Below are 15,757 nucleotides of genomic sequence, written 5' to 3'. Positions count from 1 at the left end.
CCAATTACCATTTGAGCTAGTCTGGATGTTAAAGCGGTAACCTGTGCTGCAATATAATACAGTAAAACTTCTAATTTTTATCACGTTATTGCAATGTGAAGATGTGAATGGGCCTTTAGTCCTAGCAAGTAAAAGGTACTTTAGACCAGGGTTTCTCAACCTTTTGTCAGCCAAGGCACCCTTTAAAATTATTCGCAATTTCGAGGCACCCCATTCTTAAATGTAAAAAACTAAGTTTACATAATTCAGCAACATCCACACATCGAACACTCAACATTAGAGGTAATTTATTCTTCCAAAGCATACACCTTTACACACTGGTACTGACTAGTATTCCAATGTTTCTCTTCTCCCTCAGTTTCTCTCACTTAGTTAATGTGACCCTAGTGCTGACAGAGAGGTGCAAACAAGGATGCTGTGCAGGCACCCTATTTCCTCCTTATCAACTGATGATGTCATAGTAATGATGCAAAATGAAAACCTGTGGCTTTGTGTTACTAAAAGACAGGCTTGATCCACCCAGTGGCTTTTATACAGTTTTTGGGCACTTTTTAGGTATTTTGCCAAGGCATCCCTGAGGAAACCTGAAGGCCCCCCAGTGTGCCTTGGCACCCTGGTTGAAAAAGGCTGCTTTAGGCGTTAAAAAAAATTTTAGAACATGATTTGGCAAAACAAGACTTCTTCTGTTGATTTGTGTGAAGTGTAAGTTTTCTTGATGGGTCTGGTTAGAGTCAGATTTCTAAATGCACAGATGATCAGTAACAAATCAGCTTATGAAATACATTAATCAAAATGTGGAACAGCAGCTTAGAAATTGAAGATGTGTAATGTATATACAGTATTCACAAAAGAGGCTACAGTCATCTAAAATGTGTATTTTGTGAAAATACACTGTAGTTCCCTGTGTAAGGTAATACGTGTTCCTGCAGTGAAAGGGTCGTGTGTGTCTTGGGTTACTGGTGATAATGTTTCAATTGACCACAGTTTTTTTTATTTTTTGCTTCCCAGTGCTATTACCTTGTCCTAGAACACCTATTCAAAAGCGAATGACAAAAATTGCATTCAGGAGCTTTGACAAAGGCATTTTTCTTCCCCGGTTTTCAAATAAAGACACAGGTTATCTGGCATTGGCTCCATCTGATGGATTCACCGGAGCAACAAACACTTTTGTCTAGGAGAAAAAAAAGCCTTGGGAGCTCTGTATCGTGGGACCACAGAAGGGGAAATAAGACTTTCTCTTTTGTGCTTTGTGCTCTCATTTTTCTCCCACTAATAGTGTTATTAAAAAATAAGTATTTTTCATGTGCTATTTTTGCGCAGAACAATTACACTTCGGGATATGTGGATATTATTCTTACAAGCAATTACACCCAGAGATAGAATGATCAGTCAAAGGTTGTTTTAGGGAAAAAAAGAAAAAAAAAATGTTGTAAGTGACTTAACACAAAAATCTCTGCATATATGGAGTGCCTGTAAACATCTGAGCTCCATCAAACCAGAACCTAGCTCCCCGAAAGGAATTGGGAATTAGTAATGTAACCTCTGTGTTAATGCTAACAACTGCTTGTTAAAGGGGGATGGTAAGGCCATTTGATAACTATGGTATGCTACATGTGCTTTGTTGTAAATTAGGAGTCAGTGTGGTTAATATACACCACTCTTCCAAAGCTTTAATAAGTGTCCTAACAAACAGACTTGGGGGGGCACACCCAAAAAATGCATTTACATTTAGGACGGTGCTGCTAAAAGACCAACAAACTGTACAAAATAGAAGATTACAGCTCACACATACAAAAAGGACATTTAAATCCTGCAAGGCCAGTTAAAAACACCTGAACATATTCAAAAATATGGGGATTTGGTCACACTATATGGTCATATAGTGCTAAGCCCACTTACTGCGACAAAGTACCCCATTACCAGTGGGTCCTACTCTAGTAATGGAATGAAAGATCCTGTTACTCAACCATGGGGGACAAACTCCTCTTTATGAGAGAAATGAAAGGACTCCTCCTATGAACTGGTGGATACTAATAAGAGGTAATGAAGGGGGAATGGGGTGCTCCGGCCCAAGGAATCTGGTTAGAGTCCATACAGTATACAAACAACATACTTACAGACTTGGGGGGGCGCACACCCTAAAAATGTGTTTACATTCAAGATGGTGCTACTATAAGACCAACAAACAGCACAAAATCGATTACAGAGCACACATACAAAAATGACATTTAAAAACACCTGAACATATTCAAAAATATGGGGATTTGATCACACTATATGGTCATATAGTGCTAAGCCTGGTTTGCATCCCAGCGGCTTGCTGAGAGGCTGAGACTGCCATCAGTCCAGGCAGCTGGCGGATCCAAACTTCCTAAGTCGGGGTCACGCGCTGATTGCAGTGACATAAGCGGACTTTAGACCACTCTCCTCTGAGAACGAGTGACAGGCCTGCAAAATGAATTGCACTCCTGTGACCCTTAGGAGACGCCCAGCCTAAAAAGCTCAGGCTGGACTTCTCCTTTAACCACTTCACTACCCGCGTATAGTCAAATGATGGCCTGAGATGGGATCTCCCATCCTGGGTGGCCGTCATATGACGTCCTAGGCTTCCTGGCCGTCTAGGGGGAGCGCACCCGCGGCATTGCTCGGGACCCGGTGCGTGTGGCCGGCGATTGCCCGTTAACCGAACATGACCGTGGATCTGTGTGTGTAAACACACAGATCCACGTCCTGTCAGGTGAGAGGAGACTGATATGTGTTTCCAGTAGTCTCCTCCCCTTGTGAGTCCCCACCCTCTACAGTTAGAATCACTCCCCTAGGAAACACATTTAACCCCTCGTGTCCCCCTAGTGGTTAACCCCTTCCCTGCCTGTCACATTTATACAGTAATCAATGCAATTTTATAGCATTGATCGCTGTATAAATGTGAATGGTCCCAAAAATGTGTCAAAAGTGTCCGATGTGTCCGCCATAATTTCGCAGTCACGAAAAAAATCGCAGATCGCCGCTATTACTAGTAAAAAAAAAAAAAAAATAAATTTTTTTTAAAAATGCCATAAATCTATCCCGTATTTTGTAGACGCTATAACTTTTGCGCAAACCAATCAATATACGCTTATTGCGACTTTTTTTTTTTTTTTTTACCAAAAATATGTAGAAGAATACGTATCGGCCTAAACTGAGGAAAAAATTTTTTTTTTTTTTTTTTTTTTTAAATTGGGATATTTATTATAGGAAAAAGTAAAAATTTTGTGTTTTTTTTTTTTTTTTTTTTTTCAAAATTGTCGCTCTTCTTTTGTTTATAGCGCAAAAAATAAAAACCGCAGAGGTGATCAAATACCACCAAAAGAAAGCTCCATTTGTGGGAAAAAAGGACTTCAATTTTGTTTGGGTACAACGTCTCACGACCGCGCAGTTGTCGTTTAAAGTGCGACAGCGCTGAAAACAAAAAATTGGTCTGGGAAGGGAGGGGGTGAAAATGCCCTGTATTGAAGCGGTTAAAGTGATACTAAACACACACTGTTTAATTTACATTTCAAAAAGTACCTTTTTCCTAATCCATATACAGCGGTCACATGACTGACATTTCCCAGCCTATCTGCAGGGAAACAAGTAGGAGGAGCTTCTAGTCCTTCGCTGCCGGTCACATATTTGAAATAGAAAAAAAAACAACCTTTGGATTACAGAGTAAATATAAATATTGTCAAACTGTTTTAAATTGTCATTCATATACTGTATATTTTTTAAGTCAAATCTTTATTATTTTTAGACAATAAATGGGGTGGGCTGTGTCACACCCCTCTAGCCTGTGTCTTAGAATAAGAGGGAGGTGACTCCTCCATCAATCTACATTTTAAAGCCCACCCCCATTTTGTTTAGCTTGTTAGTGGGCATGGAGGAGGAGGGAGGGGGCTGTCATTTACCACTGTGTATACACCCAGATGTGTGACTCTATAGTCACGTGGGCTGCTCAGATGTGGTGTGAAGGAAATAAAGCATAGAAACTCACTGAAAACTGAGCATGTGCAGAGTTGCCACCACAGCTGCAAAATCCCTAGCTAAATTGGGGACTTGACCAGAAGGTGGAGATAGAGCAGCAGGATCAACCAGGTTTTTTTGCAGAATACAGAAAATTAATCACATAGTGACTGAGTAGGAACAGTATGCAATATATAATTTATTGACAGTTTTTTATGATGTGGGTTTAGTGACACTTTAAGGTTTAAAAAAAAAAAAAAAAAGTCCCCTTTTTTTTAATTCTAGGCAGGTAAATGCATTAAAAAGTAAAAAAGAAATGTTTGTTTGAACTTGGATTACAATATTTACAAAATTATTAATACAACTACAGAAGAAAAAGTAGGTAAAAGTTATGTGTTATCAGTGTTTTGCAGTGTTATCTGCAGAGTTGTACAATGTTGGAGAGGCGTGTAACTCAAAAGATTGGCTGAAAAAGAAAAAAAAAAAAATTTGATAACTCCGCATTTAGCTGGCTGGAGTTGTACTTTAGGTTATTTAGAAAGAGTTCACATCCTTTGTTTTCTCAGTTTAATTTCTTCTGAAAGTGCTGTAGTGTGTGCAGTGTAAATTTTAATGAAGGGCATTCTGTTCCAGGGGGGTTAGCATCTTGCGTTGTCAGATGCTGGCACTGTTATCAGATCCTTGCTCTCCATGTAGCTATAAAATCTCCTAGAAGTTGCTTTTGTCCTTTCTTTGCAATGCGTAAACTGTTTTTCGCAAACTCTGCATCCTTTTGTATAGTATCTGTATGTCCTCAAAAAAGATAACATTTCCCTAGTGTGAAGGCAGTATTGCTTTTGACATTGGCACGGTTTCTAGACTCAGTTTCAAAGATTTCTTTAACTTTCTTTAAAGGTTCTTACATGATTGTGGATTCATCCAAACATGATCCTGGAGAAAAGGCCCGCTTACAGCTCCCTAACATGAAGGAGAATGACACTCATTGCATCGACTTCAACTATCTTCTCTTCACTCAAAAAAGAGAGAGTCCCGGGACCTTAAACATTTTTGTTCGGGTGAATAAAGGACCCCTTGCCAACCCTATCTGGAATGTCACGGGAGCCACTGGCAAAGACTGGCTGAGGGCTGAGCTGGCAGTTAGCACCTTTTGGCCAAATGAGTATCAGGTAAAGCCATACTAATCTGATCATCATAACACCATTGAGTATAAAACCCATTTCTTCTAATACCGTGATTATCTTTCCATTTCCAGATTAAGATGAGCTTTGTGATGATTTTACAAAACAGATTTATGCTCCTTTTTTTTTTTTTTTTTATCTGGGAGAATGTGGAATGTTATAATGCAATGTTGTTGATGCACGTCAAACATGTTGTCAGGGTAGAAACTACATTGGATGATGTGTTTCTGTGCATGGACATTGTAATATTTAGGGCTTATATGACACGACACTGCAGAGAGTTGTAAAGGCAGTATTAAGGTACAGTGAGGGAAAAAAAGTATTTGCTCCCCTGCTGATTTTGAACATTTGCCCACTGACAAAGAAATGATCAGTCTATAATTTTAATGGTGGGTTTATTTTCACAGTGAGACACAGAATAATAAAAAAAAAATCCAGAAAAACGCATCTCAATAAAGTTACAAATTGATTTACATTTAATCAGCAAGATTTCTGGTTCCTAGGTGTCTTCTATACAGGTAACAAGGTGCGATTAGGAGCACTTTCTTAAAGGGAGTGCTCCTAATCTGTTTGTTACCTGTATAAAAGACACCTGTCAACAGAAGCAATCAGTCAGATTCCAATCTCTCCACCATGACCAAGACCAACGAGCTGTCCAAGTATGTCAGGGACAAGATTGTAGACCTACACAATGCTGAAATGGGCTACAAGACCATTGGCAAGCAGGTGAGAGGGTAACAACAGTTTGTGCAATTATTTGCAAATGGAAGAAACACAAAACTATCAATCTCCCTAGGTCTAGGGCTCCATGCAAGATCTCACCTCGTGGAGTTTCAATGATCATGAGCACGGTGAGGAATCTGCCCAGAACTACACAGGAGAATCTTGTCAATGATCTCAAAGCAGCTGGGACCATAGTCCCCAAGAAAACAATTGGTAACGCACTACGCCATGAAGAACTGAAAACCAGCAGCGCCCGCGAGGGCCCCCTTCTCAGGAAAGCACATGTACAGGCCCATCTGAAGTTTAATGAACATCTGAATGATTCAGAGGTGAACTGAGTGAAAGCATTGTGATCAGATGAGACCAAAATCAAGCTCTTTGGCATCAACTCAACTTGCCATGTTTGAAGGAATTCTGCCTATGACCCCAAGAACACCATCTCCACCGTTAAATATGGAGGTGGGAACATTATGCTAATGCTTTGGGGGTGTTTTTCTGCTAAGGGGACAGGACAACTTCACCGCATCAAAGGGACGATGGATGGGGCCATACATCGTCAAATCTTGGGTGAGAACCTCCTTCCCTCAGCAAGGGCATTGAAGATGGGTCGTGGATGGGTATTCCAGCATGACAATGACCCAAAACACATTGCCAAGGCAACAAAGTGACAAGAAGAAGCACATTAAGGTCCTGGAATGGCCTAGCCAGTCCCCAGACCTTAATCCCATAGAAAATATGTGGAGGGAGCTGAAGGTTTGAGTTACCAAATGTCAGCCTCGAAACCTTAATGACTTAGGACCTGCAAAGAGGATTGTGACAAAATCCCTCGACGTGTGCAAACATGGTGGCCAACTACAAGAAATGTCTGACCTCTGTGATTGCCAACAAGGGTTTTGCCAAGGGGTCAAATACTTATTTCACTCATTAAAATGCAAATCAATGTATAACTTTTTTGAAATGCATTTTTCTGGATATTTTTGTTCTGTCTCTCACTGTTAAAAAAAACAAAAAAAAACTACCATTAAAATTATAGACTGATCATTTCTTTGTCAGTGGCCAAATGTACAAAATCAGCAGGGGATCAAATACTTTTTGGAACTGCAAGTATAGTGCGGTTCCAAATTGCAGTGCACGCAGTGTGCAATTAGAGCTAATGGCATCCTCATGTTTTTCTTTGCAGGTGCGCATCCGCAGCAGGAACCACCTGCATAGATGTGAACCAGGCCTTAAAAAAAACTTTGCTTGCATCTCCCCCAGCCAGCCCCCCCCCCTCATACTTACCTGAGCCCAATCTTAATCCAGCACTGTGCCCGAGAGCAGCAGCTCTCTCCCTCCTCACAGGGCAGATTGATAGCAGTGAGAGCCATTGGCTCTTGCTGCTGTCAAATTCTGTGATGGAGGCAGGGGACTCGGCCAAGCTGTGCTGTCTGTGTCTATAGACACAGGCAGTGAAGCTCGGGATTGAGCCCGCCGGTGTGCCGCAGTAGGAAACGGCTTCCTATGGTGGTGCACTGAGAAGAGGATGACCCAGGAGCACTGGCGATGGACTCTAGGAGAGGATGATTGGGACTGCTCTGTGCAAAACCTTTGCACAGCGCAGGCAAGTACAACACGTTCATTATTTAAAAAAAAATAATTCACCCTTTACAATCACTTTAAATAAAATTCTTTCTCAAAACTCACAACAGGGAACACTATCCTGCAGGTCAGTGGTAACCATTCTAAGGCCCAGTTCACACTTGTTTGTTTTAGGTGCGATGCATTAAAAAAAAAAAATCCTGTTTGCTCCATCTTTGTTGCACTTTTACAAAAACATGTTATATAGAGTTCGATGGTAATGCACCTAAAACGCACTGCACAGTTGTGAAAGAGCCCTAAGACTTGTGTGCCTCATGGTATGATTTATTATATTTAACATCAACCACTGCTTAACCGTATATGGAGAACAGAAGGGCTTAATCTGAGTGTAGTATAAAAGTACAATTATAAATGGTACAGATCTATTTTATTGAAAGACAATTGGTATTATACAAGTGGCAGATATAATAAAAGAAAAAATGGGCATAAGATGGCCCAAAGGTTGGACTTTAGAGGCACAATGGACAGTAAAAGATATAAAGTTATATTTTTCACTTATAACAATACATGGTACAAAAAGCAAAAAAAGTAAAGAATTAAAAATATATACACAATACATGACAAAAATGAACATGCATAGTATACATACGAGCGAGCCCCTGTGCGTCAACGCGTTTCGCTGTCTAGCTTCGTCAGGACAAACTCAGAGATTGTTGGAGGAAAACAGGTCCCGCTGTCTAAAATAAAACACATAAATAAGACTTCATACAAAAGCAACATATGTTAAAAATGGATCATCATCATATCTGAGCGACATATATGGCACACACATAGAAATACCTTGCAAAGGAGTCCATGAAAGATAGTCTGACCCATTAGGCTTCAAGTATTCTCATATATTGTATTTCAGTTACTTGGGTATTCATAACAGCCAACTAGAACAATTCATATAATGACATAAGTCATTAAGAAAACAGGAAACATCCCGAATGTTTAGACAAAAAAAGTATATATGATGAAATGGAGAAATACTCACTATCTCAGAGTGCCACATGGCACCTATATTATCAATATTGGCAAATGGAAGAACAAAACTGACATAAGAGAAGGGGTGGTATGGACTTGGACACTGAGAGCTGAAAGCCTTATGCCGCGTACACACGAGTGGACTTTACGGCAGACTTTGCCCGGCGGACTTTTCGAAGGACTTTACGACGGACTTTACGACGGACTTTCTGAATGAACGGACTTGCCTACAATCAACCAAAGTCTGTCGAATTCGTACGTGATGACGTACGACCGGACTAAAACAAGGAAGTTCATAGCCAGTAGCTGCCCTAGCATGGCTTTTTGTCCGTCGAACTAGCATACAGGCGAGCTGACTTTTCGACCGGACTCAAAGCATATATTCAAAGCCAGTTCCATATACATAAATGTTAAAACAAAAAGCCCAAACTGCTATCAGTAGAGCAGAAGTCAAATTAAATCCGGTTCAACAGTCTCTCGGGGCCATCTAAAAGAAAAAAAGGAGAACTATATGGTGTAAGCTTTTTTCTTTATACAGGTATAGCGCTTCTAAGGCTGCATAAACTGATAGAATTCATCTTGCTTGTACTTACCATGGCTATAAGTCCGTTCAGCATACCCATCAAAGACCTGCATGTACACCACACCAGTATAGAATGCGGGTAACTATTTATAGCCCTCTGAATGCATTCAAGACCTGGCCCCCGTTAAAGTGCATGTGGCATGGGTCCTACGACGAGTGACGGTGGCAGGCACGCCCCCGTCTGAATTCTAGTGGCCTGGTGGAGACCAGATGTCCGGCCTGGGACTGGCCTAAATGCAGCTGACAGAAACCAGGAAGATGGAAGAGGGTGCCATGGATGCAGAGAGGACCAGATGTGATATCAGTGACATCTGGCATCTGACGCCAGATGTCACTGATAGCAATCCTACACCCTACATCCTGTAGGATGTAGGATTGAGTATTGTCCCCTTTGTTATATTGTATCCGCCTGATGCCTTCTGTGGGCAACTTTGTCTTTGCCGTTCTATTCGCTGGCGTCAGATGCCAGGTGTCACTGATATCACATCTGGTCCGCTCTGCATCCATGGCACCCTGTTCCATCTTCCTGGTTTGTCAGTCCCACCAGGCCACTAATATTCAGATGAGACTCCATGCTCAATGTGCATTAACCCTACTCCATACCAGATATACATAAAAGCGTAATTTCTCTACACTTTTTTTGAGTTGCTCATTTTTGTGTCTATACACATTGCTGCACTTAGTCTAGCGCCCCCTGGTGTTTGTTCTTGGCACCACAGGTTTTCCACTGATCCTCCTTCAGGATTGTGGTACCCTGCCGTGCTGATGTTTTCACCCCCCATGATGAATGAGCCTATATTTTTAACTGCTACATGCGAGTTATCAATTGTCATTCACCAAAATAAATTTGTACTACATTCAGATTGCACCCTCCTGTTCTAATTTTTTGCTCACTTAGAGATTCTTCAGTCTTCTTAGGTGCTGCATCAAGTGTCTGAGGTCAGCAGAGAGTCATTCCTGATGCCCATTATTGTATACACACAGCACTCTGCACCATATACTGCTGTTTTCATTTAAAACCTATATGAACACATTGTGCCTAGCTTGGAGAAACCCATAGTATGTGTTCTAGACTGGCAGTTTGAGACCTTCTATCTATAATATCCTATGAATAAATCTTTGGCCAGTATGTGATGTTTTCTTGGTTAGCATGCTTCTTGATATTGCCATTTCAATGAAGCATAAAGCAATTGATAAACAATAAGGAAAATAATTTGAAAAAAAAAATTCCCAATAGTTTTAATCGACCACATGCTCTTGAGACTGTAATCCATAGATACACCAGACAAGTGGCCTGCATGTGACAACAAATTGTACTCAGACAATTTACAGCTTCCTGTATTTGCATTGTCTGTCTGAGATTTCCTACAGAGATACATCAGCACTGTGGAGCTTTAAAGACAGATTACCTAAATGAGTTCTTTTCACTTTACCCCGTTGAATTCGAACACTTCATCAGATTCAGGGGGAACGTAAAAAATAGGTTGTTTTCCCTTCTAAATCTAACAATGTGTTTGAAGTAAAAGTGAAAATGGCCATTTGCATCTGATACATAACACACTATCTAAGGAAATGGAGCGGTAGCACATAAAATACAGCATCCAATATACTTAAGAGATTTATGAAACTAGGAATGATGAAAGTTGTGCGGTTTTGACACATTTCAGTCAATATATATATATATATATATATATATATATTTTTTTTTTTTACTTGCTGCAATTTAAATACATTAACATCAATGGCGTCGCCTATGGAGATTTTTAAAAACTGAAGTTTTGTTCGAGTGTGCGTGATTTTAAAGCGTGACTTGTTGGGTATCTATTTACTTGGTGCAACATCTTTCACATTATACAAACAAATCTGATTATCTTTAGTGTTTTTTTTTTTTCATGAAAATTAAAAAAAAAAAAAAAGTGTTTGAAAAATTGCTGTGCAAATACTGTGTAACAGAAAAAGTTGCAACGACGACCTTTTTATTCCCTAGGATGTCTGCTAAAACAATATATTTTATTGTTTGGAGATTCTGAGTAATTTTCTAGCAAAAAAATGATTATTACATATAGAAGAGAAATGTCAGAATTGGCCTGGGTGGCAAGGAGTTAATTACCATAAGTAATATACAAATAGTTATTATATGGTTTTTAAGGTTATTTACTATATTTTCAAAAACTGTACTCAAGAAGGTGGCTTAACGGACAAATTACTGAAGTTTGAAGTCATAACTTCAAACCAGTAATTTCACAGTAAATAGATAAATAATGAATTATCTTATAACATATAGCATAGTATATGATTTAGCTTGATTATAACAGTACCTTTTCAACAGCAGCAGATTCTCATTCTCCCTCTTAACTGTGTGATAAAAACATGGGATTGTGGGTAAATCATAAACACATGTTTTTTCTTGTAGTTAAGAGGGCTGGGGTGGAAGGGAGCATTTGTCTTTTAGACACTTGCCCCTTCTATGACACTGCAGTGAGAGGAGAGGCTCCACTTTTTTTTATTGGAAAGCTGGGGCTTATGGTAATTTACTATTGGTCCAAGGCTCCAAGTTGCCCATTGAGCTCAGGGCTTCTGACAAGAAGTGAGAGGCACTGTGAGCTCATCCTCTCAGTCTGCTGCAAACAGAATGTGCCAGCTTGTATTTAAATTGGCCGCTCTGTATGTAGCTTCTGACAGGCTGCGCAAGGAGCCCTGTATCTCCAGAACCATAGGTTTTAGGAGCCCCAAATTTTTTACCAGTGGTGGGGTAGGACTTGGGGTCTCTGTGACCTCAGGTCACCGGGCTACGACCCGCGAAGCTCCTTTTTTTTTTTTATTTTTTTTTTTTTAACTGTTCATTTCAGGTGAGGCTCTGCCTCCCCTGACTGCACATCATTGCTGTACACACCGCAGTGTAATTTGGGGAGGTGTGTTGCCCTGTGTAAATATGCAGACATGCTGCTTTTTTTGTGCAATGTGTTGGACCTGTATGGTGTGGACAGTGCACACCGAAAAGAAATGTTATTTATATGTTCTTGTGTTGAGCCTGCATTGATGAGTGTAGTTCATCACAAACCTGACGAAAGGGTCCTGCACGACTCCAAAACGTTGCACTCTTTTTGCTTGTGATGTGATTTAATCATGCTTCAATAAAAAACATTGGATTTAACTCAAAGATCCATGATGTGCTGGCAAATATTTGCACTTTGTACACTCACTGGCCCTTTTATTAGGTATACCTTGCTTGTACCGGTTTGGACCCCCTTTTGCCTTCATTCTTCGTGGCAATGATTCACCAAGGTGTTGGAAACATTCCTCAGAGATTTTGGTCCATATTGACATGATAGCATCACGCATTTTGCTGCAGGTTTGTCAGCTGCACATCCATTATGCAAATCTCCTGTCCCACCACTGTGGAGTACAGTGACCTCATTGTCATGATCAAGAAAGCAGTGGTGAGATGATTTGAGCTTTGTGACATGGTACATTATCCTGTTGGAAGTAGCCTTTAGAAGATGGGTACACTGTAGTCATAAAGGGATGGACATGGTCCACAACAACACTCAGGTAGGCCGTGGCATTTAAACAATGCTCAATTGGTACTAAGGTGCCCAAAGTGTGCCAAGAAAATATTCCCCACATCATTACACCACCACCACCAGCCTGAACCATTGATACAAGGCAGGATGGATCCATGCTTTTATGTTGTTTACACCAAATTCTGTCCCTACCATCTGAATGTATCAGCTGAAATCGAGACTCATCAGACTAGGCAACATTTTTCCAACCTTCTATTGTCTAATTTTGGTGAACCTGTGCAAATTGTAGCCTCAGTTTTCTGTTTTTTTTTAGCTGACAGGAGTGGCACTGGTGTGGTCTGCTGCTGCTGTAGCTCATCTACTTTAAGGTTTAATGTGTTCAGAGATGGTATTCTGCATACCTTGGTTATAACAAGTAGTTGGGTTACGGTTGCCTTTCTATCATCTCAAACCAGTCTGCTCATTCTCCTCTTACATCCAACACAATTTCGTCCACACAACTTCCGCTCACTGGATATTTTCTCTTTTTCGGACCATTCTCTGTTAACCCTAGAGATGGTTGTTTGTGAAAATCCCAGTAGATCAGCAGTTTTTGAAATGCTCAGAGTAGCCTGTCCGGCACCAACAACCATGCCACGTTTAAAGTAACTTAAATCCACTTTCTTTCTCATTCTGGTGCTCCGTTTGAACTTCAACAAGTCATCTTCACCACATATAGATGCCTAAATGCATTGAGTTGCTGCCATGTGATTGGCTGATTAGCAATTTGTGTTACTAAGCAATTTAACAGGTTTCCCTAATAAAGTGGCCGGTGAGTTTATGTTCCGGTTTCCAGCTGGCGTTTGCTGCAGCACCCATTTACTTAGTTTATTCCAGGTTTGTGTGCGATGGGGAATATGGATCAATGTGGCTCAACACACCTGGTGTGAATGTGCCCTTTAAAGAGAGGCAGCCAAGCCTTAGCTCATGCAAGAATCTGAATATTCAGTCTTTAAAACGGAACTTTACCCATAGATAAAAAGTAATTTTCTTTAGCAAAGAACATACATTCCACATTAATTATGCTACAAAAATTGGTGTGTGCTGTAAATTGCCTCCAACATTTTGTTTCTTCTTGCTTGAGGCTGCCATTTTTTTGGAGCCCCTGAACAGCAGTTACTCTTTAGTCTTATCAGCGGATCTGCCTGTTCATTTAGGGCCCCATTCCTAAAAATTGAGAGCAACAGAGGATGTGCAGAGCAGGGCGAGCCAGTGTAGTATTGAATTTTAAACCGCATGGGCGCTTATTTTTAATGTTTTACATAGTTATACCTGCAAAAGGGACCAGCCAGAAGTGATCTAGCAGGGCGTCATCTTTTTGACTGAAGTGTCACTTTAACCGCTTGCTGACCAGCTGCCGTTTTTATACTGCGACAAGGTGGCACGATTCCACAAATCGCTGTACCTGTATGTCGGCTCGGGAACTTGCTATTGTGGGCACGTGCTCCCATTGTCCAGTGGGGGGAGCCAGTCAGCAGGTCTGGCGGACTCTATGGCCACCCGCGATCGTTCGCCGCAGTGACAGATTGGGGATCTGCCCGTTCTGACAGGGGTGATCACACAGATCCTGTCTTTCTGCAATACACTCACACGGTCCCCCATACAGTTAGAAAAGACCTCCAGGGTACACATTTAACTCCTTGATCACCCCTGATGTTAACCCATTCACTGCCAGTGTTGTCAGTATAACAGTGCAAATTTTTAGCACTGATTACTGTAATAATGTCACTGGTTCACAAGTGTCAAAAATGTCAGAGGTTTGATCTGTCTGCCGCAATGTTGCAGTACCGCTAAAAATCACTGATTGCCGCCATTACTAGTAAAAAAAATAAATAAATAAAAATGCCATAAATCTAAACCCTATTTTGTAGACGCGATAACTTGCGCAAATCAATCAATATACACATATTGCGTTTTTTTGGGGGGGGGGGGTTTACCAAAAATATTTAGCAGGATACATTTTGGGCTAAACTGATGAATACATTTGTTTTTACCATTTTATGTAAAAAATGTTTTATAGCAGAAAGTAAAAAAAAAAAAAAATTTTTTTTTCTTTTCAAAATTGACGCCCTTTTTTTGTTTATAGCTCAAAAGATAAAAAACACAGATGTGATCAAATACCACCAAAAGAAAGCTCTGTTTGTGGGGAAAAAATACATCAGTTTTGTTTGGGTACAGTGTCGCATTAAAGCAACGCAGTACCGTATTATGAAAAAAAAATGGCCTGGTCAGGAAGTGGGTAAATCCTTCCAGGGCTGAAGTAGTTAAGCATTTGTAACCTTTCACACTGTGTTCCAGTCACTTAAAGTGTAACTCCACTTTTGTTGAGAAAAAAAAGCTTTTCCTTTGGGTGATCTATGTACATAACAAGGAGTCCTACCTTTTGTTATTTTGAAGAAATTCCTGTGTGTTTTTCTGTGCCCATGTTCAAAAGTGAGTCTAATGGGAGTGGTTCCTTTAAATATCAACCAGCTGCTACACCTGCAGGGCTCTAATAAGGAAAATTGCTGGGCCTGCATCCCTTTTTAGATGTGATTTCCTATTGGGAGTATTTCTCCAAAAATGAAATTTTTGTTGCAGGGGATGCCTGAAATCTGACTTCTGGGAAAATCAATAAGCACAATATCGCACAAGCAGGACATTACATTCTGGGGGGCGTTCTGTACACAGTCTGTCTCCAGGTAGCCATATTGCATTGCACTTCACAAAAAATGACAGCGCTATTTCTTTTTTATTTGCTATTTCTTGTTCCACAAACGTGGCATTACCCTTTAATGTGTGAGATCTGTCAGTTGATAGGGCATTGACTGTCTGCTTTCTTAACTAAGCTGACAAATCAGGCGCAAATAAAGCTAAGTAAGGGGTCAAATGTACATCTTTCATATGCAAACCTTTAGATTATTACTTTATAACTTATTATAACTTTTCTTCCCTGCATTTGTGACTACTGCTTGATTTTTTTTTTTTATCATTGGGCACTTTTTTTTTCCTCAAGCAATGTATGTACCTTATATCACCGGGCAATGCAGCGCTTTCGCTATTCTGCTCCACGGCGAGGTATGCCATTTCCACCCAGTGGCTGCGCAATGGCTCTTGGGATATCATCCCAGGAGCCCAATAGGCATTCT

At 40.4% G+C, this 15,757-nt stretch overlaps 1 protein-coding gene across 16 annotated transcripts in view; it reads left to right on the top strand.

Annotated features, from left to right (window-relative positions):
• Positions 1-15,757, top strand: part of PTPRK (protein tyrosine phosphatase receptor type K) — a 674,681-nt gene that overhangs the window by 162,483 nt on the left and 496,441 nt on the right. For all 16 annotated transcript variants that reach the window (XM_073627229.1, XM_073627239.1, XM_073627238.1 and 13 more), the window contains exon 3: positions 4,873-5,144. In XM_073627229.1, the coding sequence (XP_073483330.1) occupies positions 4,873-5,144 (272 nt within the window). The remainder of the gene's footprint in view (positions 1-4,872; positions 5,145-15,757) is intronic.

The sequence above is a fragment of the Aquarana catesbeiana genome, linkage group LG04 (assembly GCF_042186555.1).
Source record: "Aquarana catesbeiana isolate 2022-GZ linkage group LG04, ASM4218655v1, whole genome shotgun sequence".
In the NCBI taxonomy this organism is placed as follows: domain Eukaryota; kingdom Metazoa; phylum Chordata; class Amphibia; order Anura; family Ranidae; genus Aquarana; species Aquarana catesbeiana.
Note: the sequence above shows the minus strand (reverse complement) of the source record. Positions and strands in the feature narration are given on the sequence as shown.